General features: G+C 43.4%; 3 protein-coding genes across 3 annotated transcripts; 2 read left to right on the plus strand and 1 right to left on the minus strand.

Moving 5' to 3' along the window:
- Positions 1 to 249: 249 nt before the first annotated feature.
- Positions 250 to 7,065, plus strand: SRSF9 (serine and arginine rich splicing factor 9). Its single transcript, XM_080821401.1, has 4 exons — positions 250 to 565; positions 2,863 to 3,023; positions 4,526 to 4,698; positions 6,576 to 7,065. Exons 1-4 carry the CDS (start codon positions 378 to 380, stop codon positions 6,717 to 6,719), a joined length of 666 nt encoding a protein of 221 aa, XP_080677527.1. The 5' UTR covers positions 250 to 377; the 3' UTR covers positions 6,720 to 7,065.
- A 1,048-nt stretch (positions 7,066 to 8,113) lies between these two features.
- On the minus strand, positions 8,114 to 18,616 carry GATC (glutamyl-tRNA amidotransferase subunit C). The gene is made up of 4 exons (XM_080821402.1): positions 18,508 to 18,616; positions 18,259 to 18,431; positions 10,570 to 10,673; positions 8,114 to 8,530 (listed from the first exon to the last, which is right to left on the minus strand). Exons 1-4 carry the CDS (start codon positions 18,586 to 18,588, stop codon positions 8,478 to 8,480), a joined length of 411 nt encoding a protein of 136 aa, XP_080677528.1. The 5' UTR covers positions 18,589 to 18,616; the 3' UTR covers positions 8,114 to 8,477.
- Positions 18,617 to 18,653: 37 nt separating this feature from the next.
- Positions 18,654 to 21,955, plus strand: TRIAP1 (TP53 regulated inhibitor of apoptosis 1). Its single transcript, XM_080821404.1, has 2 exons — positions 18,654 to 18,834; positions 19,795 to 21,955. The coding sequence occupies exons 1-2, from the start codon at positions 18,688 to 18,690 to the stop codon at positions 19,876 to 19,878; spliced, it is 231 nt and encodes a 76-aa protein (XP_080677530.1). The 5' UTR covers positions 18,654 to 18,687; the 3' UTR covers positions 19,879 to 21,955.
- The last annotated feature ends 157 nt before the right edge of the window (positions 21,956 to 22,112 follow it).

The raw sequence follows: 22,112 nt of genomic DNA on the forward strand, positions 1-22,112 counted from the left end.
AAAACTGAGGCCCAGGAAGCCTGAGGCACTTGCCCCTCTCCCGGCCACTTGTCCATGAATCCGGCGAGGGAATTGCCTTCAGAGAATTCGGGAAATCGAACCCAATTCGCCCGACTCGAAGCTCTCCCTCACTTTGCTCCCGGGCCCTCCCGTACCTACAGGGGGCGCCAGCCTGCGCGCAAGCGCAGTCATCGCAGCCGCGTCCCCTTTAAGACGATTCCTTTTGCTTCCTCCGACCCCTCCGCTTCCGCTCCGCCGTTCCCACAATGCAGTGCGGCTGAGCGCCTCCGAGCCCGCGGGGACGCTGCGGGGGGACCCCGGCTGAGGCGGCGGCGGCGACGTGGGCTGCGGCGGGCCCGCGGCGTCGGGCGGTGCGGATGTCGGGCTGGGCGGACGAGCGCGGCGGCGAGGGAGACGGGCGCATCTACGTGGGGAACCTTCCGACCGACGTGCGCGAGAAGGACCTGGAGGACCTGTTCTACAAGTACGGCCGCATCCGCGAGATCGAGCTCAAGAACCGGCACGGCCTCGTGCCCTTCGCCTTCGTGCGCTTCGAGGACCCCCGGTGAGGCCCCGCTCCACCCGCCCGCCTGAGGCCTCGGGCCCCTGCCTTCTTTCCTCCCCCTCCCCTCCGGGACCTCCCCTCCCCCCTTCGCGCAGACCCCTCACGGCGCCCCCGGGTGGAGGATGAGGCCTCCTCTCACAGCAGGCTCCGGCCGTCCTTTGCTTCGTCGTCACTTCCTCTAGGATTATTTTTTTTTTTACTTTACTTAAAAACACAAAAGCTGGGCGTTTGGAGGGCCCCGGCCCGCCCAGACCGGCCTCGGGGATGGTACACACGACCCATCTCTCCCTCACCGCTGGAGAGGCACCCTTCAGGGGAAGCGGCCCAGAACTAGCCGGGAGAGGACTTCGTGAACAGAAGTGGCCAGTCGCCCTCCCTGCCCACCCCTCCCCCCAGCCCGAACTCGCCGTTACGGGGGAACAGACTGCGGGGATGTGGTCGTCTTTGGAGGTCGTAAAGGGGTGTCTGTGATGGAATAGATCTCCATCCTCGCGCGCCCCGGCGGGCCATGGTCTCGTCCTTATAAAAGCACCAGGGATTTGGGGAAAACTTCTAAAATGGTCTGAGGGGAGGACTCTGATTTCACTCCACTCCTCTGAGGAGGGAAGCACTGCTGGATGCTTAGCACCCCAAGCGTTGGGAAGCTCTTGATCCCTAAACTGGTTCAAAGAGGTCTTTGTGATTTTGCAAACTTTGTCGGCCCGAGGCCGGGGAACTTTCAAAACTGGTGGTTCTTAGGAGCCACCGCATGGACTGGTCACTGCACTTGGGGTAGATAAGAGCCCGCTCAGCTTCCCAGCAGTGACCCAGGCAGTGCTTTCCATCTAGTCTGCACCTGCCAGGCTTCACTACAAGGACTGTCCATAGGGTGTCTTGCCTTCCTGGTGTGGTAGTATAGGGCAAGGAGGGCATCTGAGGACAGGGAGGTAGGAAGCACCCTGAGGCTTTGATGACTGACAGAGCTCATTCTTAAGCGCCTTGCCATTTGCCTCAAAAAACGGAAGTAGGTATTTTCACACCTAAACTGGAGAAGGTTGCACCTCTGTAACACTGTGTGTTTTTTGAACAGTTACCATGTGTCAAATACCACTTCAGCATTTTCAATAACCTATAAAAGAGGTAGTATTAGCCATATTTTACAATGTAAAAAACACAGAGAATTTAGAGTTGCTGATAAGAGAGAATGCTAGTAAGGGATCAGGGTAGCATTTGAACCCCCTATGCTGTTACGCTGTTCTTTAAAACACAGACTTACTGTATGATATGCTACATTGTCATTTCTTTTCTCCTTCCTTCCATAATAGAAAAGCTGTCTTTTGATATCACTAGATGCCAAGTTTCTAGCAAAGCACTGCACACATAGTATCTTATTTAATCCTTTCAATAACCCTGTGAGATAGGCATATTACATTTAAGAGACATGAAAACTTGATATAAACATTTACCCAAAGAGAGATACTAGTAAGTAGCAGAAGAATGATTTGAACTTGTCAGTCGGTATTCAAAATCTGCTCTTCAACCCTAGCAGTTCTGCCCCTCCTTCACTTCGTTTTAAATACAGCACTAGTCATGGTCCTCATTGCTTTTAACCTTGTGACTAGAATCTTGAGCAATTATGTGCCTGTGACAACTGAATGATACCTTTTTCATTAGTATATCTTTGGCTTTGCTTGTCCATCCAAGCTCTGAGGCCATTCTTTCTCCAGTCCAATACTGGAGAACCAACTTGGTTCCCCTAGAGCCCTAGGGAAGATTGGAAGTAACTTCATTGAATATTTACCTCTTTTGGCAAAGCTGTACCGAGCTTTGGTCTTTACAACTTAATTTTCCAAACCATGCTGAAAAGGTACACATGAGAGTTACATATTTCTCACAAAGCACAAAGCATCTGTCTTTTGAGCTTCATTTCTTTTTAAATGAATTTTTCTTTCTATAGACTTGATGGTACTAGGCTTTGTTGAAGAATATTAAAGGACTAGTGTGTGGTGGGCATTCTGAGAAACTGCTCACAGGGTTAGAGAAATCTACTGAAATCATCTGTCAACATTTTTTTTTCTCTGAATTAGTCTTATAATTCATCTGTTTGCCCCATTTTTAACATTCCATACTTAGAAAACCCTGTGACAGTTGTAAAGTTTAATTCTAATATTATGAAAGGTCTTCACACGAAAGCAGTATTGCATCAAGATTGTTTTGTTTTTCTGATTCATTTTCCCTTTTATACTTGTTATGCAAACCCCTCACTGGGAAGTAAGTCAGCCTCCTGAACAGCACTAACTCCTAACTTTTCTTTGCAGAGATGCTGAAGATGCAATTTATGGAAGGAACGGTTATGATTATGGCCAGTGTCGGCTTCGTGTGGAGTTCCCCAGGACTTATGGCAGTCGGGGTGGGTGGCCCCGCGGTGGGAGGAATGGACCTCCTACAAGAAGATCTGATTTCCGAGTTCTTGTTTCAGGTATGTTCCTTTAAAACTGAATGAGATGATGCATGTAAAATACTTAGCACACAATCTGGCCTCCAAGAAATGTTAGCTGTTACTCTTCAGTGCATAGGACACATGGGGCTTTCTTTTCAATAGCCTTTGCACAGTCTGAAGCCCTGCCATCTTGCCGCTGAGGCAGGTATCTTGCAAATGAAACTGCATTGGTAGTGTAGTCTTGGTAGAACATCAGCTTGCTTCTTATAAAGAAGTTTTCTGGTGTTGAGAGGAAAGAGAGTAGCAAAACCCTGTGAGCTAGAATTCTGTAGAGATGCTTTCTTTTGTAATGTACTGGGTATCAGACTTGCTAGACATTCCAGGAACTAGATTTGAACTACTGCCCAGCCTTGGATGCTGAAAAAGGCCAGATTTTGGTGGTGGCTTTGGAATTATATAAAAAAGAAAACAAAAGAACTTGGAGTTTTAGGGGTTGTATTGCAGAACATAGAATGAAATGTCCAGTGTTGACAAGTGATGAAATGCCAAGCTCAGGGGCGTATGCATCTTTTCAAAATACTAAAGCCCTGGTAAAGACCTGGGCCCTCTGCACACTGCAGGGACATTTTAGGACCATGGTGGAGTGAAATGTATTGAGAAAGCTGGCACTTTTCTTAGATGTAAATGTCACACAGTTACAGCAGACTTAAGAGCAATCCTCTCAGTATCTGCCTATCTTGTGTCCCTTTGTAATTTTTTAACCCCAGAACTATTCCCTCCTTCAGGATGTCATACATATTTTTTTTTCTCTCCATGCTGCTCTGAAATCCTGCTTAGAAAACTATTAGGAAATGGCTGCAGTCCTGAGCTGTGAGCGGTAAACACAGCCTTTGAGAGCAGGAGCACATTTCCCTTTCATGATATCAGGTAGGGTTGTATAATTCCCGACTAGTTATAGCGTCTGAGTCTTACCTTTTCCCCCACTGTATTGAAGAATGCTGGTGATCTTTTGAAAGGTACTTTGTTTAGTTTGTTAGTCATTCACACCTACAGGAAAACAAACTTTAGATTTTTGTTGTGTTGTCACCTTCAGCTATGCCTTGGTTATTATTTCATTGGATACTTTCAAAATTCCCATGTCCTGAGAACCCAGTCAAGCAAGAGATAATTGGTACTGATAAGTTTCATAATGGAGAAAATGAGAACTCAAAGTCTTGGAGTTTTTCTTAAATATGAAGGATAAAGAAAGAAAGGCTGTGAATTCTCAGAGATACTAAACTGTAATGGGGTGGACTTCTTACTCTGTTGGAAGGGCTTGGTCTCTGGAAGATTAGCCTAGAACCAACTTCTAATGGTGATTTACCACACATACTTTAGTACTCTCTGCTGGTTTTATGCCCTTTATGACTTGTCATTGAATTTGAATTTGAATTTGAAAGTAGTGATGGATAAAAAAGGGATCCTAGGTACTGCTGGCTCTTAACAGGTCAGTTAACGTGGCTCAAGGATATGGCCTTTTCTCTTCTGTTGTCCATGCATAGGACTTCCACCATCAGGTAGCTGGCAGGACCTGAAGGATCATATGCGAGAAGCTGGGGACGTCTGTTATGCAGATGTGCAGAAGGATGGAATGGGGATGGTTGAGTATCTCAGAAAAGAAGACATGGAATACGCCCTGCGTAAACTGGATGACACCAAATTCCGCTCTCACGAGGTGGGTTCCCAACTTTTTTGAGCTTGCACCTAAGCCACTCCACCTGAAGCTGACCTAGCAGAAGTAGCAGCAGGCCATGCGCTTGGCATTTGATAACCTCATAGTACCATTAAAGATCTGAAGTGGTTAAAGCCAGGGAATTCATCATGCCCAAACCCTTCAGGGTCATAATGAAGAAGTTTGCAGTCATAGTATTTTTAACCTGGAGAGAATACTGGTGCAGTCTGTCATAATGTGGTGAACTATTCTGTCATACCATCCCTTTCACAACTGGCTTAATCTGCAGTGTACCTCTGTGAACCTAATTAATTACGGTTGTCCCTCTGGGTCTAGTCTGTGCTCTGCAAGCCAACCTCATCATTTCAGCTTTTCTAAGGCTCTCACCTTATTTTTCCCTTCCGAGAGTAATGCATGCAGATTTGTCACCTTGGCATTTTCTTGTAATAACCTTAGTTCTCAGGACTTAGTTCTTGGTCTTTCAGGAAGGCAGCTGCTGCTTTGGATCTCTCAGTTTGATTCATATGTTGACTATCCCTTTGATATCACTGAGATAAGACAGCAGACCCAACTGGACATTGCTTTTTCTGGTTATCTTGTCTTAACTGTGGAGTTTATATATGTCTGGGGTCCATTTCTTTTTCTAAGGATTCATATAGTTCCCTGATTTTATGACTTGGAAAATGCATGGCTTAACAGTGCTCTTGCTCAGGCTGAATTTGGACCAGAAACAAAACAGGACCTGGGGGCGCCTGGGTGGCTCAGTTAGTTAAGTGACTGCCTGTGGCTCAGGGAGTCCCACACAGGGCTCCTTGCACAGCAGGGAGTCTGCTTCTCCCTCTGACCTTCTCCCCCTCATGCACGCTCATTCTCTTTCTCAAATAAATAAATAAAATCTTATTAAAAAAAAACAAACAGGATCTGGTCCTCAGTTATACTACAAAACAGGATCTCAGTAATGATATATCCAATTACTGACTTTACCTAGGGAATTCTGCATCCAGCTTCTTCCATCTTAGCATTTTTAGATTCTCTGAGAGTGTTGGCTGAGGGGAAAGGGCATAGGCCAGCCTGGACATGAGTCCTCTGCCACTTAATAATTTCTCTTGTTTTTTTTTGTTTTTTAAATTTTACTTATTTATTTATTTGACAGAGAGATCACAAGTAGGCAGATAGGCAGGCAGAGAGAGGGGGAAGCAGGCTCCCTGCTGAGCAGAGAGCCCCGGTGCAGAGCTCAATCCCAGGACCCTGAGACCAAGACACGAGCTCAAGGCAGAGGCTTAACCTTCAGGCGCCCCTCACTTAGTAATTTCTTAGCTGAGCTATGCTCTGATCCCTGGTTTCTCGCTATGCAAAACAGGAACAATAATAGCACTGTCTCGTAAGACTTGCCAGGAAGCTAACTTATGAGGATAACTGGATAACTGTATCTAACTCAGGTCCTGACATCTGAGAGGTGTTGAATACAGGTTAGCTTCTGCCATAGGCATCTATCCAGAGATGCATATATGAGGTGGCAGGGGATTGAATTGTATGACCTCTGAGATCCTTTCTGGTTCTTAGATTCAGGGATCAGTGGCAGTAATTTAGTTATATTAACAGTAGTGGCTAGTATTTGAGCATTTACCACATGTGAAGTTGCTGTTTATTATTTGTGTCACCCTGGAACAGATAAGAACATTGTTTTCCTCATTCTTGAAATGAGCTGTTAAGCATACCTACCTCATAGTATTATTGTGAGGGTTTAATGAGATAACATCATGCCAGACAAACAGTAAGTGCTTAGTACTTAACTATTGTTAGGCAGCCATGTTAGGTATTAGTGTGCTATATTCTTCTGGGTCTTATTTTTTCCTGTACTCTTTTTGTTTGAATTTCAGGGTGAAACTTCCTACATCCGAGTTTATCCAGAGAGAAGCACCAGCTATGGCTACTCACGGTCTCGGTCTGGCTCAAGGGGCCGTGACTCTCCATACCAAAGCAGGGGTTCCCCACACTACTTCTCTCCTTTCAGGCCCTACTGAGACAGGTGATGGGAAATTTTTCTTTATTTTTTAGGTGAACTGAGCTGCTTTGTGCTCAGAATCTACATTCCAGATTGATGATTTAGTGTCTTAGGAAATTTTTTTAATTTTTTTTTAAGGAAATAAAATACATAATTTCTACCAGGGCCATATTGGCAGTGAAGCATTTTAAACTGCAGAAATTGTGGTTTTGGTTCAGAAATAAGTTGTATATTTTTCACCCCTGATTATGGGAAAAAAATCAGTGCTGTGTCTTTGTGGGTTGCTCTACTATGGAGATCAGCAGTTACTGTGACTGAGTCGGCCCATTCTGTTTAGAAATATATTTTAAACGTTTAGTAATTGACATGTGTGGTTGTCCTTGATTAAGTTAATAGATTTCACCAAACAGGCTCACTGATTAAAAAGAAAGTCATTGAGTTGTAGCAGCAGCTTGTACCCAACTGGTAAGGAGAAGTGGGTAACTTTATTTGGGGACAAAGGTAGTTGCTATGTTGGTGGTTTGAGAATTTCAATTCCAAGAGTTGCTTCAGGATTATCTTACAGTTCATGGCCAAACTTATAAATGAAGCTGCCTTAAAGAAGGGAGTGTTTAAGATAGGGCAAAGGAATGAAAAGAATAAAACAGACTTTTTAAAGTTGGCAACAGCATAAAGATGATTGAAGATTCTTAAACAAAACCAACTGTGGCAGTTTGGAGGGGAAGAAAAAAAATCTTTAAATTTTGGTTGTCACTTTTACCCCTAAATCTGTTTAATTTATTCTTGGTATCTGAGCTTTCTTAAAACACAAAACAAACCAAAAACCTCCACTATCTTGCATTCAGTAATCATGGTGGGGGTGGGTAAGTTACTTTGTTTCAGGTCTGGGGCTTTTTTTAAAAAGCCACTTTATTGAAGTAAGATTGATATGTAAAAAGTTGTACTTATTTAATGTATACAACTCAGTGAGTTAGGGGTTAAGTGTTTATCCATGAAAGCATTCACCACCATCAAGACTGTAAACATATCCATCACCTCCCGAAGTCTCTTCTCTACTTTTTTAAGATTTATTTGTGGTAAGAGCATTTCATATAAGATCTACCCTGTTGGCAAATTTTTAGTGTACAGTACAGCACTGTTAGCTATTTTTGTCATAGGTTCTTTTCAGAAAAACTAGCTGTGGCTAGCATCCCTTTTGCATGTAATCACTTTGTGGGATAGTGGATCACTGCAGGTTAAGCGTTCACAAGCTGTAGAGTCTAACTTTGAGTACTCTTCAGACCTTAGGAGAAACCCTCCTGCTGGGAACTAAGTGGGTACCCAGGAACAAAATGGAGTTTGGTAAAGATACAAGGTTTCTTGGGTTGATAGAAACAGCAACTAAAAAGTACAACACAGGTTATCACAGAGTGATCAGATGCATGGTCTAATAGTTACATCAATAGAAAAATTCACTCAAGTGCCGTTTGGTAGACAGTCTTTCTGGAGGAGATAGAGGAGGATAACATCTTTACATACTGAACAGTCTGTGAATAAATACTTGATCCATTTCCTCAGAAAGTAACAATACCTCTTACTTCCAGTAGCAGCAGGAACTCATTGCCTTGTTTTGGGTAGATTATTTCCCAATTCTGTCTTCAGAGAGTTAGTTATTAAAACATACTTAACCATCAGTTTTTTTCAGGTGACTGAAGTGGGGCCATTAGTGTTCATAATAGCAAAATACTGTCTTTGGGCTTCCACGGGTTCACAGGGTACCCCTTCCCAGAATTGCTACTCAGTTGTCTGAAAAAGGCTCTTGTTCATCCTGCTTTGGCAAAGAGATATTACCTGTTTGAAAATAGTAACAAGAAAGAATGTTATAGCTGAGTCTGCTTCCAAACTGGTTGTACTGAGCTAACTTATCACTTGGTTTGTCATGAAGAATAAGCAATGCAGATAAATGTAGTTTCTGTTCTATTTTTCTGAGTGTCTGAAAGAACAACAGTTGTAAGTGAAGCCTAGTAAGTGCATCCTTTTCAGTAAGGAGCAGAGACAGTTTAGCCAGTTATGCATATGGGAGTGGAAGGAAAGACTAATGATTGTGAATTCACTTTGTCTCAAGAAGTCTGACACAGAGTTCTTTTTGGAGAAACAGCCTGTGTGATGAATGGATAGGTCTGCTAAAATAGCAGATAGGTCTGCTAAAATAGCAGATTCTGAGAGAGATTATAAAATTTTTTTTTCTCTTCAGTTAATTTGAGGTGGTTTAGTGAATCAGAGGCATGATTAAGAGCCAAGTCCACAATTTCCTAAGCTTGCTTTCTCATTCTTGCTTCAAGCAAAGCTTTCCTTTAATTGGCTGGTCTTGATCAAAGAGAGAACCCCTGAGCTGGGGGGACTGATGTTGTTTCTGAGGCTAGTTAGAATGGTTCTCTGGGATGATCTCCTGAACCTGAAGCTGGCACTTGGAAAACCATCTACCTGAGCATTTAAGCTAGTCCCATTCCCAAACATTCAGAAGGGTGCAGCAGTTCAGAAGACCCATGTGTCTGCAGAGCAGATTAAAAAGTTCAACCCACCCAAGATTCTGGACTTTAGTATTAGCCCAGAGTCATTTTTAAGTTTTCATTTAAGTCACAGTAAATTTTAAAGATGCAAATTTCAACAACAAGGTTGCAAACTGATGGCTTACAGGATGCATCTGGCTTGCAGGTATGTTTTATTTATGTGGTATTTTATTTTATTTTATTTTATTTTTTTTAAGATTTTATTTATTTATTTGTCAGAGAGAGAGAGGGGGAGAGAGAGCGAGCGAGCACAGGCAGAAGCAGAGGGAGAAGCAGGCTCCCCGCCAAGCAAGGAGCCCGATGTGGGACTCGATCCCAGGACGCTGGGAATCATGACCTGAGCCGAAGGCAGCTGCTTAACCAACTGAGCCACCCAGGCGTCCCGGTATTTTATTTTTTAAAAAAGTCTTGGAATTAGTTCCCATACTTAAAATTTGGGAACTACCATACACACATGAAAAAGCCATATGTCCAGGTTCTCAGGGAAAATGGGCTCCCAGTACTGTCTGGCACTGAACGAGAAGTAGTAAGTGCTAGTTGCGCCTTTACGCAGAGCTTGAGCTTCAGGTTTGATACCATGTACATACACATCTCCCCGCCCCAGTCCCCATTTTGCTCATTCCTATTACAGATTGGCCCTTAGGGGTGAATGTGACCCCTATACTCTATTGCCATCTAACTTTTTTTTCCACTGTTAATATATGTGGGGTTTTTCATTCCACTTTTATTAGGATAGAATCGACATACGAGGGCGCTTGGGTGGCTCAGTTGGTTGAGCGACTGCCTTCTGCTCAGGTCATGATCCCGGAGTCCTGGGATCGAGTCCCATGTCAGGCTCCCAGCTCCATGGGGAGTCTGCTTCTCCCTCTGACCTCCCTTCTCATGTTCTCTCACTCTGTCTCTCTCTCTCGCTCAAATAAAGAAATCTTAAAAAAAAAAAAAAAAAAAAAGAATCGACACATGACATTGTCTAAGTTCTACAACACAATTTTATATATATATATAATACATATATATTATATATATATCAAAATGATTACCAGAACAAGAGTACTTAATATCCATCATCTCACATTAGTTTTGTCCTTGTGATAAGAACTTTTAAGATCTACTCTCTTAGCAACTTACAAGTACAGAATACAGTATTAAGTATAGTCATTCCACTGTATGTTGAAGTTTGTACCTTTTGACCACCTTCACCTAATTCCCACTCTATACTTCTTAAAGTACTTTCATGTAGCAAATTTGGACCTCACAGCTCCCACTATATTCTTAGTTCACTGAGGGACAATCTGTTAAGCCACTTTGGGGAACACATACCTGGGGGGGCCACAAAATACTCCTCCACAACTTGATGGGCATTTTGTAGTAGTTCTTCAGCACAGTTGCCTTCTACCACACTGTCAGATCTCAAGTACAGATATCTACAAAACCAGAAGCTCAAGGTTACCTTCTCAGAGAATAGGCTTCTGTGGCATGGGTGAAGAGGGTTGAGAATGGGAGAAAACAGAGCAGCATATTCTTGAGGTATGGTCACTACTCCAAGATGGAGGAGCGCATGGTCAACAGTTGACCAAATAACTATCGGCAGTTTATAGATTCTCAACCACTCAGTGAGGTAAGTGGTAATCATTCCTCAGAACTGATACATTCAGTAAATATTCCTGCATCGTTACTATGGGTAAGCTGCTTTTGGTGGATACAGGTAAGGCATTTACAAGGTTTTAAGTCTAATAGGTAAGCAAAGCTTGCCAAGGGAGTAGAAAGGGGGCACCTAAACCAGCCTGGGTAAGGAACAGGTACTTAGAATAGGTGATATCACTGCTAAAGGGTGGGTAAGAAACTGCTGCATGGGAAGGGGACTTCCAGGCAGGTGAGGAAACTTGCTTGAGTAGTTGTAAGTGACTTAGATATTAGGTCCCAAGTGACAGGACTGGAATCAGCACAGTTCTTGTACACCAAAGATGAGCTGCTTTTCACTGCAGCCACCTTCATGGACATGGAGGTTCCTGTCCTTGCACAGCTGAAGAATATTCCACTGTTCTCTGGGCCTACTGGCTTCTTTAAAGTGTCCATTGAAACCAAACAGGAGTTGAACATATCAGTGGGGCTTCACTGCTGTTTCAAGGCTTAAAAGTGCCAAAAAAAAAAAAAAAAAAAAGTCTGAGCCTGCTTCCAGACATTTGGGCTGAAAAATGAGCAGTCTGCTCAGTCACTGATAGAGTAGCCAAGCTCCTTCTGCTTTGAACCAGACATAGACTGAGGGCTAAACCTAATGGGACAAAAGGGCAAGGATGTGACATGAACATCCAGGCAACGGCTGCAGAGGGTGAAGTTGTCATGGTAAGATTCTCTTAGGAAAGGACTTTTTCTGTTTCTTCTGTGGCACCCACCCTAGGGCCAGACACAATAAGCACTCATGATACGGACTGTGTAGAGCTGCAGTCTATTCCAGGATCTGCACTCTAACTCTGTGGCCTTGGACAAGTATGGATCTTAAGATCCATAACTCCATAACAAAGACCTTAACTTTCTTGCCAAAAAAGTGAAGGTTGCATTTAATTTTTTTTCCCCTAACTATATAGAGGCTTATGAAAACTTGGAGAACAAAATAAAAATCCTTTGTAAGGTGAACATTGGACCTTCTGGAGTTTGCATTTCTGCTGGGTGATACAACAGAATGGCTAAGAGCTTGGGCTCCTGAGTCACAGATAAATTCAAATCTTAAGGCCATACACGGCACATGTGCAAGTTACTTATCCTCTCCATGTACCTGTTCTCTTATTTGTGGAATGCGTCACAGAACTGCTGGGAAGATGAAATGTTAAAGATCTGATAATTGGGGCATCTGTTCTCATTGCAGTAAGAGGTGGGTGTGCTGAACAGCCCCTCCTCCTCTCAAGAGTTAGCGTACCTGGGCACACCTCAGTCCCCACTCCTCATTCAGAGTATATCCCTGCCCTTAACCTGCTGGGATCACGCATTACCTGCCTAGCCCCTAGCAGAGGCTGCTAATTGTTCCTGGGCACTTGGAGAGTTTGATGAAGTGAGACTCTACTACCACCAACAGGTGGTTAGAAGCTATTGCTTCTCCACAGTAGATGTAATAGCAATTGATTTATTCACTCATTAGACAGTCGGTTTCCTGTTAAGTAGTGTTTCCAGAAAAAATTCACTCCTTAAAATACCATGCATTTTCACATAATTACTGTTTATGATGGAGTTGTTTCCAGAAGAAATCCACACCTTCCTATTTTCATAATCATAGGCTGCTGAACTCAGGGTCTCTGTGAGGGTGGCACATCAGTTATTCATTTGGCAAGTTGCTTAACTTTTTCTTTCCTTCCTTTTTGTTTTTTGTTTTTTTTTTTTTTAAGATTTATCTATCTGTCAGAAAAAGAGCAGAAGTAGGGGAAATGGCAGGCAGAGGGAGAGGGAGAAGCAGGGTCCCAGCTGAGCAAAGAGCCAGATGCAGAACTTGATCTCAGGACCGTGGGGTCATGACCTGATCCAAAGGCAGACACTTAACCAACTGAGCCGCACAGATGTCCCGCTTAACTTTTCTTGATCTCATAATCATGCATATAACTCCCAAACAGGATCAGGTGCCTATCAATTACTGATTGACTAAATGTCTATCTCACTTCTCTTTCTCAGGGTTCTACAAGAGAACTTAAGCCCAAATACTATAGGACACCCATTCTGATAATAAATCAACTGTGGGCTAATATTAATTATATACTATCCTGGGAAGCACTAAAAAAGAATCACTTGAATCTTACGTGTTCTGGTTCAGATGAAATCCTGGTTGAGAAAAGCTCACAGACAAAGCACTTTAACCAGTAACTGTGGGAAATGGTAATAAAAAGCAATTTAATGGAAAGCACTACAGCAGCACTGAAGAAGAAATGCCTTTATTGGCCATTGGACTGACCAGATAGGAGTGCTCTGCTGCTGGTGTCAGGCTGCCAGGAGTCATTTTTTTCTGGGCACAATTCTATTTCCATCATCTACAATCCTTTCCCTCCTTCCTAATTAATTTCTAGTTTGATTTAGACTGGAATGAGAGTTAATCAATTTGGCTAAGAATTTTTGGTTCAAGTAAGATCCTGAGGGACATCCTAAGCACTGAAGTATTTGGCTGCAGTCAGAGATGTCATCATCTGAGTCAGTCTCTGGAGATGGGAGAAAATAAAGGTTCTAAGGGTTGACTTTTTATTTTTATTTTTTTATTTTTTTTAAGATTTTATTTATTTATTTGTCAGAGACAGTGAGCACAGGCAGACAGAGAGGCAGGCAAAGGCAGAGGGAGAAGCAGGCTCCCTGCTGAGCAAGGAGCCCGATGTGGGACTCGATCCCAGAATGCTGGGATCATGACCTGAGCCGAAGGCAGCCGCTTAACCAACTGAGCCACCCAGGCGTCCCTTTATTTTTATTTTTTAAAAAAGATTTTATTTATTTGACACACGGAGAGAGGTCACCAGTAGGCAGAGAGGCAGGCAGAGAGAGAGGGGAAGCAGACTCCCTGCTGAGCAGACAGCCCAATGTGGGACTCCATCCCAAGACCCTGAGATCATGACCTGAGCTGAAGACAGAGGCTTAACCCACTGAGCCACCCAGGCACCCAGGGGTTGACTTTTTAGATGGCATATCTAGAACAGTATTTGAGAGCTGAGGCTCTGAATTTCAAGTTCTGGATTCTCTTATTACACTGCGCAACTCTGGGGCATATTACACTAGTTTTCTGTGCCTCGGTTTCTTCATCTATAAAGGAGATACTAGCATTTACCTTCCAGAGTTGTATGTGATAATTGAGACAATGCATATAAAATCTTAGCGCCTGGCACATAAGGACACTAAATGCTTTTTAGCTAAAACCAAAGGTTAGGTATTAATATGCCAAGATATTTCTTTTTTTTTTTTTTAAGATTTTATTTATTATTTGCCAGACAGAGATCACAAGTAGGCAGAGAGGCAAGCAGAGAGAGAGAGAGGAGGAAGCAGGCTCCCTGCTGAGCAGAGAGCCCGATGTGGGACTCAATCCCAAGACCCTGAGATCATGACCCAAGCTGAAGGCAGAGGCCTAACCCACTGAGCCACCCAGGCGCCCTGCCAAGATATTTCTTATAGCCAGTCAGTGCTTTTACACCTCGTGTGGCCTAAAACGGTTGAACACTTGTCTTAATTGGGTTCCATTTCAAACATCAGGCAATATGTTCAAAGAAACAGGGTCCTGGGATCGAGCCCCATATCAGGCTCCCTACTCAGCGAGAAGCCTGCTTCTCCCTCTCCCACTCCCCCTGCTTGTGTTCCCTCTCTTGCTGTCTCTGTCAAATAAATAAAAATAAAATCTTTAAAAACAAAAAAGTCCTGGGGCGCCTGGGTGGCTCAGTAGGTTAAAGCCACTGCCTTTGACTCAGGTCATCATCCCAGGGTCCTGGGATTGAGCCCCACATCGGGCTCTATGCTCAGCAGGGAGCCTGCTTCCCCCTCTCTCTCTGCCTGCTGATCTGCCTACCTGTGATCTCTCTCTCACTCTGTCAAATAAATAAATAAAAATCTTAAAAAAAAAAAAAAAGTCCTATAAGTGCTACATCTCTAAAATGGAATAATTAACTCAAACTGGTTTCCAAGTTAATGGCAAGACTGCAGATCACTGAATATGAAGTCACTATTCCAGCTACCAGATACAAATCCCTCTTCATTTTTTTCACAAACTCTTCCTTAAGTAATAGTTTCTTTATAGTTTCCCTCTACATGGTCTGGGAAATTGTCTCCTCTTTGTGCTTCTATGCCCTCCTTTCCCAAAGATATTAATAAAGAACAGTCAACGGGGGACCTTGGTGGCACAGTTGGCTAATTTTCTGACTTTTGGTTTCAGCTCAGGTCGTAATCTGAGTGTCATGAGATAAAGGCCCCCGCTGGGCTCTATGCTCAGTGCGGAGTCTGCTTGAGACTGTTGCTCCCTCTTGCTCTGGACTGCTTCTGTCTCTCAAATAAAATCTTTAAAGAACATTCAACAGGGGCGCCTGGGTGACCCAGTGGGTTAAAGCCTCTGCCTTCGGCTCAGGTCATGAGCCCAGGGTCCTGGGATCAAGCCCCACATCGGGCCCTCTACTCTGCAGGGAGTCTGCTTTCTCCTCTCTCTCTCTGCCTGCTTCTCTGCCTACTTGTGATCTCTGTCTGTCAAATAAATAAATAAAATCTTAAAAAAAAAAAACATTCAACAAACATTTACTGAGTGCTAGGTAGTAGATACTGAGAATATGATGAGTAATAATAGATATGCTGCTCCCTGGTACATGGATGAGTAGTAGAAGAGGGACAGAGAATAAAATATGGCACACCTGGCTGGCTCAGTCACTAAACATCCAACTTTTGATCTCAGGGTCATGAATTCAAGCTCTACACTGGGTGTAGAGATTACTTAGGAAAATAAATTAATGTATAAATATATACATAAATAATATATTACTCAAATAGACATAGAAACACATGTAAAATTACAGCTCTATTGAATACCATGAGAGAGCCACAGGTCCTGAAAGCCTGACTTGGTAAGAGAAGAATTTGAGGAAGAGGCAGTTGAAATCTGAAGAAAGTAAAGTAGACAAAAAGAGTAGTGGGTGGGATGAGGTAGGGGATTCTGAGAAGGAAACAGAATGGAGAGCTTGAGGAATTGAAAGTTACAGCCCTATCTTGGAGGTGGGCAGGGGCTAAGTTAAATGATGCTTTGTAGGCCCTGGTGGAGCTTTTGTCTTTATCCTAAAGAACACTGGAGAGCCACCTGAAGAGCCTGGGTAGGTGAATGACCTCAGATTTCTATTTTGAAGTGCTATGTAATTTGGGGCAAACTGACTTCTGTAGATCTGAGCATCAGATTATAATATAGAGAAAGGATGTGAAGGAATCAAAGATTGGAGGTGAGGGGCACCTGAGTGGCTCAGTGGGTTAAAGCCTCTGTCTTCGGCTCAGGTTGTGATCCTAGGGTCCTGGGATCGAGCCCCGCACCGGGCTCTCTGCTTAGCAGGAAGCCTGCTTTCCCCTCTCTCTCTGCCTGCCTCTCTGCCTACTTGTGATCTCTGTCAAATAAATAAAGTCTTAAAAAAAAAAAAAAAGATTGGAGGTGAGAATGGGAGGCTAGCAAGCACTTTACACAGAGGTTATGGTTACATACAGGTCTGGTTCTCTATTCTAATAGAGTGCTAATGCCAGCTCATCTTTTTTGCTCCCGTCTATATTGAGTATTTGGAGCTCAAACTCATGGCCTTGAGATCAAGACCTGAGCTGAAGTCAAGAGTTGGACACCTAACTGACTGAGCCACCCAGGCATCCCAAGAATGTATTTTTTTAAAAATCCCATCAAGGGGGAGCATGGGTGGCTCGGTTGGGTGTCTGTCTTGGTTTCAGCTCACATCATGATCTCAGGGTCCTGGGATCGAGCAGAGAATCAGGTTCCCTGCTCAGCGAGGAGTCTACTGGTTTCCCTCCTTCTCTGATCCTTCCCCCACAACACCATGCTGCACTCTAAAATAAATAAATCTTTTTTTAAAAATCCCATCAAGAAAAGGGTAGGACAGAGTTGTAGACTGCCTCTGTCTTTATGAGCTACATACCCATTCACCCAAGAAACTGCAGTCCCAACCAGCAAACAAGTCTGCTTTTCAGAAAAGAGCATTTTCTTTAAAAATGTATTAAGATTTAGCAAAATTTGGTAGAAGTGTGGAAAGACTGCACCCTTTTAGTATAATATTCACAAACTGCTTTGTCAAAGACCTGTCCCTCCCTATTACACTATACTACATCACTTCTTGTGTTATTACTCTTCTCCTTTAGGCATTTGTGTTTTGGCCCTCACTATAAGATGAAAAGTTAGAATTTTCCTTTGCATTTCCACTTTCTTTAAAACTATTATTACAGTTTCTTGCATGCTCTGAGGGAACAAAACAAAAGTTAATGCATATACCAGAATATGTCAAATAGAGGACACATTAAAGTACTGATAATCCCATACACAATGTTCTGAACTTTACCTTTTTTTACTAAATGTATCTTTTCATATCAGTATAGTTGCATTATTTTTAAACAACTGTCAATATTCCATTCCATGATGATGTATTTAGCCACGAAGGCACTTAGGCTGTTTCTGTTTTGTGTTTCTCGGGGTTCAAAAATTTTTTTAAATTAAGTAAACTCTACCCCCAACAGGGGCTGAAACTCATGACCTGGAGATCAGAGGATGCTCTGCAGACTGAGCTGGCCAGGTGCCCCTTGTTGGGAGCTTTTTGTTTTTTGTTTTGTACTATAAACAGGTCTGGATACCCTTAACACTCGTGCATACATCTTGCTGCACTTTTACAGATGTTTCCACAGGGAACCACTAGGTCAAAAGATATGTACAGGCCATATTTTGGGACAGGAATCTAACAAGTAAGCAAGTCAAACACGAGCTCACATTCTATTAACAAGAGACAGATCAACAAAAATAAGATAATCAAGAAATTGGAGAAAATCCAACAGGATCAAGAGTCGGTGATTTTTAAGGGAGAGGATATTTGGAGAGGCCTTACCGAGGAGATACCTACGACCTGCCAAGGAAACAGGCTGCCCAAGGAAAGGGGAAGAGCAAACGCAAAGATTCTAGACAAGAAACAAATTTGCCATGTTGGGAGAAACAGTAAGAAAGCTAATGTAGATGCAGTAAAAAGAGCAGTACGCCCGAGCGGTAGGCAAGGACTCTGTGAAGTAGGGCCTCAAAGGCGATGATTAGCAGTTCGGGCATGGTTCCTAGCTACACTGGGAGGCCTCGAGGACTTTAAACGCGAGTGATAGGACCCATAATGAACAAAGGAAACCATGAAACTTACCACGGGGTGACCGTAGACAAGTTCTTCCATCTCGCTAAAGCTCTTTTCCCTTATGTGAAAGGACACACTAATAATCGCCACCTCAAATGTCTGCGAAGGCGCCACAGGCAAGGCTTCAGGGTGCGCAGCCGCGAGTGTTTACCTGTCCTCCAGTACTGATTCCATGGGCTCCACCCCGTTGGTGTCCACCGCGCGGAGCCGGTCGGCAAAGGCGATGGCTTTCTCCAACCGTGCCACGGCCTCTTGGCTGCCGAAGTCCACAAGCGCTAGACGCTCCAGGTGTTCGATCACCTCGGCCGTAACCCTGCCACTACCCTGGAGGGATGAGGCGGAGAACAGGGGTCACGGGTGGGGCCTGCTCCGCCACCCGCTTGACGCCCCCGGCCTTTACCTGAGGATCCGCCTCGGAGGTGAAGCCCCGGCGCCAGCCCAACCAAGACCGAAGGCCCAGCCTCATCGCCCGGGCCCACATTTCTCTCTTCAGCTGCCGTAGTGCGTCTCCACGTAAAGCCGAGCGACGCACTCAAGAGTGACGACATCAGAGTGCGCCGCTATTGCCGCCGCCGCCGCCATGAATAGCGTAGGGGAGGCCTGCACCGACATGAAGCGCGAGTACGACCAGTGCTTCAATCGCTGGTTTGCCGAGAAGTTTCTCAAGGGGGACGGCTCCGGAGACCCGTGCACCGACCTCTTCAAGCGCTATCAGCAGTGTGTTCAGGTGAGCCCTTAGGTGGCCAGAGCCCTTTCGTGTCTACCCCCCTGGTTATCTCTGCGGTGTCCCAGGCCACACGGGTAGTACTTCGCGGAGGCTGGGTTGGGAACGGTGAAGAAGCGCTTCAGTGAGGACAGTAGCAGGAGCTCTCTCCCCATTATCACCACCAAGGCCGCCCGGTATCTCTCTGAATGACAAAGTTAAATATTTTTACAATGTGTGTTACATTTTACGGAGCACAGGGATATCCTTTGGTTCATTTGGTGCTCGTCCTAAACTCGCAAAGTGCGCATAGCTGTCCGTATTTTATACATGGAATGTTCCCCAAATAGGAAGTGATTAGTTCATGTTCACCAGAATCGTTTCCTTGATTTTTGCGGTGGTGCGCCATTTCACTATTAGTGTTGGGGGTTGAAGAGGGGTGTTAGACTCTGGCCTGTTAGGAGGATCTCATTTTGTTGTTGTTGTAATTCCTTCTTTGGCCTGTTAAATCTCTCAACCCGCTAGGAAATTTTCATTCTAGTTCAGTGAATGTGAAATTGCTTTGGATTTTAAGAACCTCAGTGGGCACAACATTTCCAGTTAGTTAACTTAAAAGATCTTCAGGGTAATTGCAAGTTGCTATTTTTATCCCACTTATAGACAGGAAAGTGAGGCTTGTCCAAAGTCACATAGCCACTGTCCTGGAACTCAGATTTGAATTTGTGTCTGTCATAACAGAGTGGAGATACTGTTTAAATTCCACATCTGAAACGTTGATGATTCCTCACAACTCCTTTCCAGTCGCTCTCTGGTCTTACATTTAATTTCTCCATAATCGCACTCAGGTTAAAAAAGAGTACAGGTCTTTAATCATGGTTGGGTGTTCTCTTGGTCCCATATGATTTACTTTTGCACCATCATATTTACAAAGTTTGGTCCTCAAGCTTCTTACAGACCTGTGTCATGTGTTTTCTCCTCCATCAGAAAGCAATAAAGGAGAAGGAGATTCCCATTGAAGGACTGGAATTCATGGGCCATAGCAAAGAAAAGCCTGAAAGCTCTTCTTGACCTTGACAGTCACCTTGAAAATAGACTCCTCCAATCAGGAAATTGATGACACTGGATTTCGTCAATTAAGGCTGTGAAAATAGCCACGGATTTGATGAGGAGTTTAGGAGGGAGTAGTTGTCTTTCCTCCTTGATTTCCTCTCTTGTAAAAGATGATGAACCATCACTTTGCTTTGAGATTTCTCACTTGCTCTGGCATCGTACAGGAACTCCATGTGCTTAAACTGAATGATTGCTTGGGACTATGGTTGCAATACTTGGTCTGGGATCAGCTTTAAATATCCTTTTTTATGTAAATACTGATAAACTTGTCAGGATGATCAGGGTTGCCTGACCTCTTGAGTTTTGCTGGGAAGGACAGTAGGTACATTGTACTAGGGTTATTATTCATGGAAGCAATTTGTTAGTATCTCTCTTTTCTCGCAGGGAGCTAAGGCTCTGAAAAGGGATCCCAGCACAATGGTTTTAATCAATGCTTGGGAGCACGGTTTTACTTTTATAATAACTTTTAAGATTGCTGGTGGACTGAGTGAGCCAAGAGGAAGACAGCTTTAAGAGTTCCCTGCCTTAAGAAGAGATGTCAGATTTCTGATTAAGATGTGAAAGCTTGAAGAATGTTACAGTACACGCCATTTCGGAGCTCATAGTGTAGTTTAGGAATGAAGATTGTTGGAGTAACAATGAAGGAAGATCTTAAATTGCCAAGATTTGCTTTTACCAGCTTTCAGCCCAAGTCAATTAATTAAGCCATCCTGTATTATCATAAAACTGCCAAAATGCTGCATCTAGTTAAATGGGAGAAATTAGTCCTATTTGCTTTGTGTACCCACCCTGCCCTGTAATATCTGTAATCATGAAGATGGAATAAATTGTAATACTTAGTTTCATTATTTGCCCCTGGAGAACTCAGTGCACTTTACAGAACAAGTATTATACTGCAACCTCACAAATCCCATATGTACACTGGAGAAAGTTTTGTTTTATAATTTAAAGGTGAAAAAGTGAAAATTTATCTAAGGTCAATAGTGTGCTAAAACAATTAGGAACCTCACTGATTTCTAAAATTTATTTCCACAATAAGTTACACAAGTAACTTAATATGCTTCTGTACCTGCACCAAAAAAATGTCAGGATCAGGTGAGCACTTACACACTTTGAAATGTCAAGTAGCCACCAAAATTGCAGATCTTGAGTAATCTGGTTCAATTATATATCCCTAATATAGTATGAAACAACTTACAGAAGGTAGAAATTGTATTAGCCTCGCTCCAGTTTACGTGACTACTTCATATTTAACATGACCAGTCCTGAATGTCATTTCAATACATTCTGCATTTATATTTTGACTGGTTATGGTCTATTATACAAGAATTATAAAAGATATTTGAAGTCCAGCTGAGGGAGGCCAGGCAGCAACCCAAAGTAAAGTCCTGAACTCAGACTCAGCACAAGTACAACGGTTCTATGGGGACTTGAAGCACAAGCACAGGCTGTGGTTAGATCACAAAATGGAAAAGACAGCAGGGATCCCTTTCTCCCTTACTGTAAAAGGCTTTCAAACCCTGTGTTTCCATACGCCTCACCTTTGAGTACCAGTTTACTTTATGTACTATGCAATGCCAAAACCTGGTAGCTTCTTGAATCTTACTACAAAACTGTATGGTTGAGCCTCAAGAATAAAACCACTCCAAACCAACCATGTTCTTTCATTGTAACTGCTACCGAGGGAATAATAAAGAGGGAGAGAAGACAGAGAATCTAGGCAGGCTCCACACAGCGTGGAGCCTGATGCAGGTCTCAATCTCACAACCTTGCAATCATGACCTCAGCCACAATCAAGAGCAGACACTTAACCAACTGAGCCACCCAGGCACCCAACTGTTCTTCATTCTATTTTGACTTTATAGTGACTTCATCTATCTCAGCTACTTCAAGGACTTTAAATTTTGAGGAGAAGTTAAATGCTCTATAAGGGTGACTTTGTTACTATTACTATTATTTCTCCCCAATTCTTAATGCTATGGAAAGGTTTTAATTCTAGAAACAAATAAAGCTAATGCTATATGCAAAAATGTGTAATACTGCCTTTTATTTTATTTTTTCAAGATTTTGTTTATTTGTCAGAGAGAGAGTACACACAAGCAGGGAGAACAGCAGGCAGAGGGAGAAGCAGACTCCCAGCTGAGCAGGGAGACTGATGCCGGACTCTGGGATCATGACCTGAGCTGAAAGCA

The sequence above is a fragment of the Martes martes genome, assembly GCF_963455335.1.
Source record: "Martes martes genome assembly, chromosome: 13".
Classification (NCBI taxonomy): domain Eukaryota; kingdom Metazoa; phylum Chordata; class Mammalia; order Carnivora; family Mustelidae; genus Martes; species Martes martes.

What these genes read in the sequence shown, in the direction of transcription:
- TRIAP1 (XM_080821404.1), top strand. Translation starts at nt 18,688, where the DNA reads ATGAATAGCGTAGGGGAGGCCTGCACCGACATGAAGCGCGAGTACGAC. An exon ending in GCTATCAGCAGTGTGTTCAG is followed by an intron (nt 18,835 to 19,794) that starts GTGAGCCCTTAG and finishes CTCCTCCATCAG; the next exon opens with AAAGCAATAAAGGAGAAGGA.
- GATC (XM_080821402.1), bottom strand. Translation starts at nt 18,588, where the DNA reads ATGTGGGCCCGGGCGATGAGGCTGGGCCTTCGGTCTTGGTTGGGCTGG. An exon ending in CCTCCGAGGCGGATCCTCAG is followed by an intron (nt 18,432 to 18,507) that starts GTAAAGGCCGGG and finishes TCATCCCTCCAG; the next exon opens with GGTAGTGGCAGGGTTACGGC. An exon ending in GTATTTTGTGGCCCCCCCAG is followed by an intron (nt 8,531 to 10,569) that starts GTATGTGTTCCC and finishes ATTTTCAAACAG; the next exon opens with GTAATATCTCTTTGCCAAAG.
- SRSF9 (XM_080821401.1), top strand. Translation starts at nt 378, where the DNA reads ATGTCGGGCTGGGCGGACGAGCGCGGCGGCGAGGGAGACGGGCGCATC. An exon ending in GTGCGCTTCGAGGACCCCCG is followed by an intron (nt 566 to 2,862) that starts GTGAGGCCCCGC and finishes TTTTCTTTGCAG; the next exon opens with AGATGCTGAAGATGCAATTT. An exon ending in TTTCCGAGTTCTTGTTTCAG is followed by an intron (nt 3,024 to 4,525) that starts GTATGTTCCTTT and finishes GTCCATGCATAG; the next exon opens with GACTTCCACCATCAGGTAGC.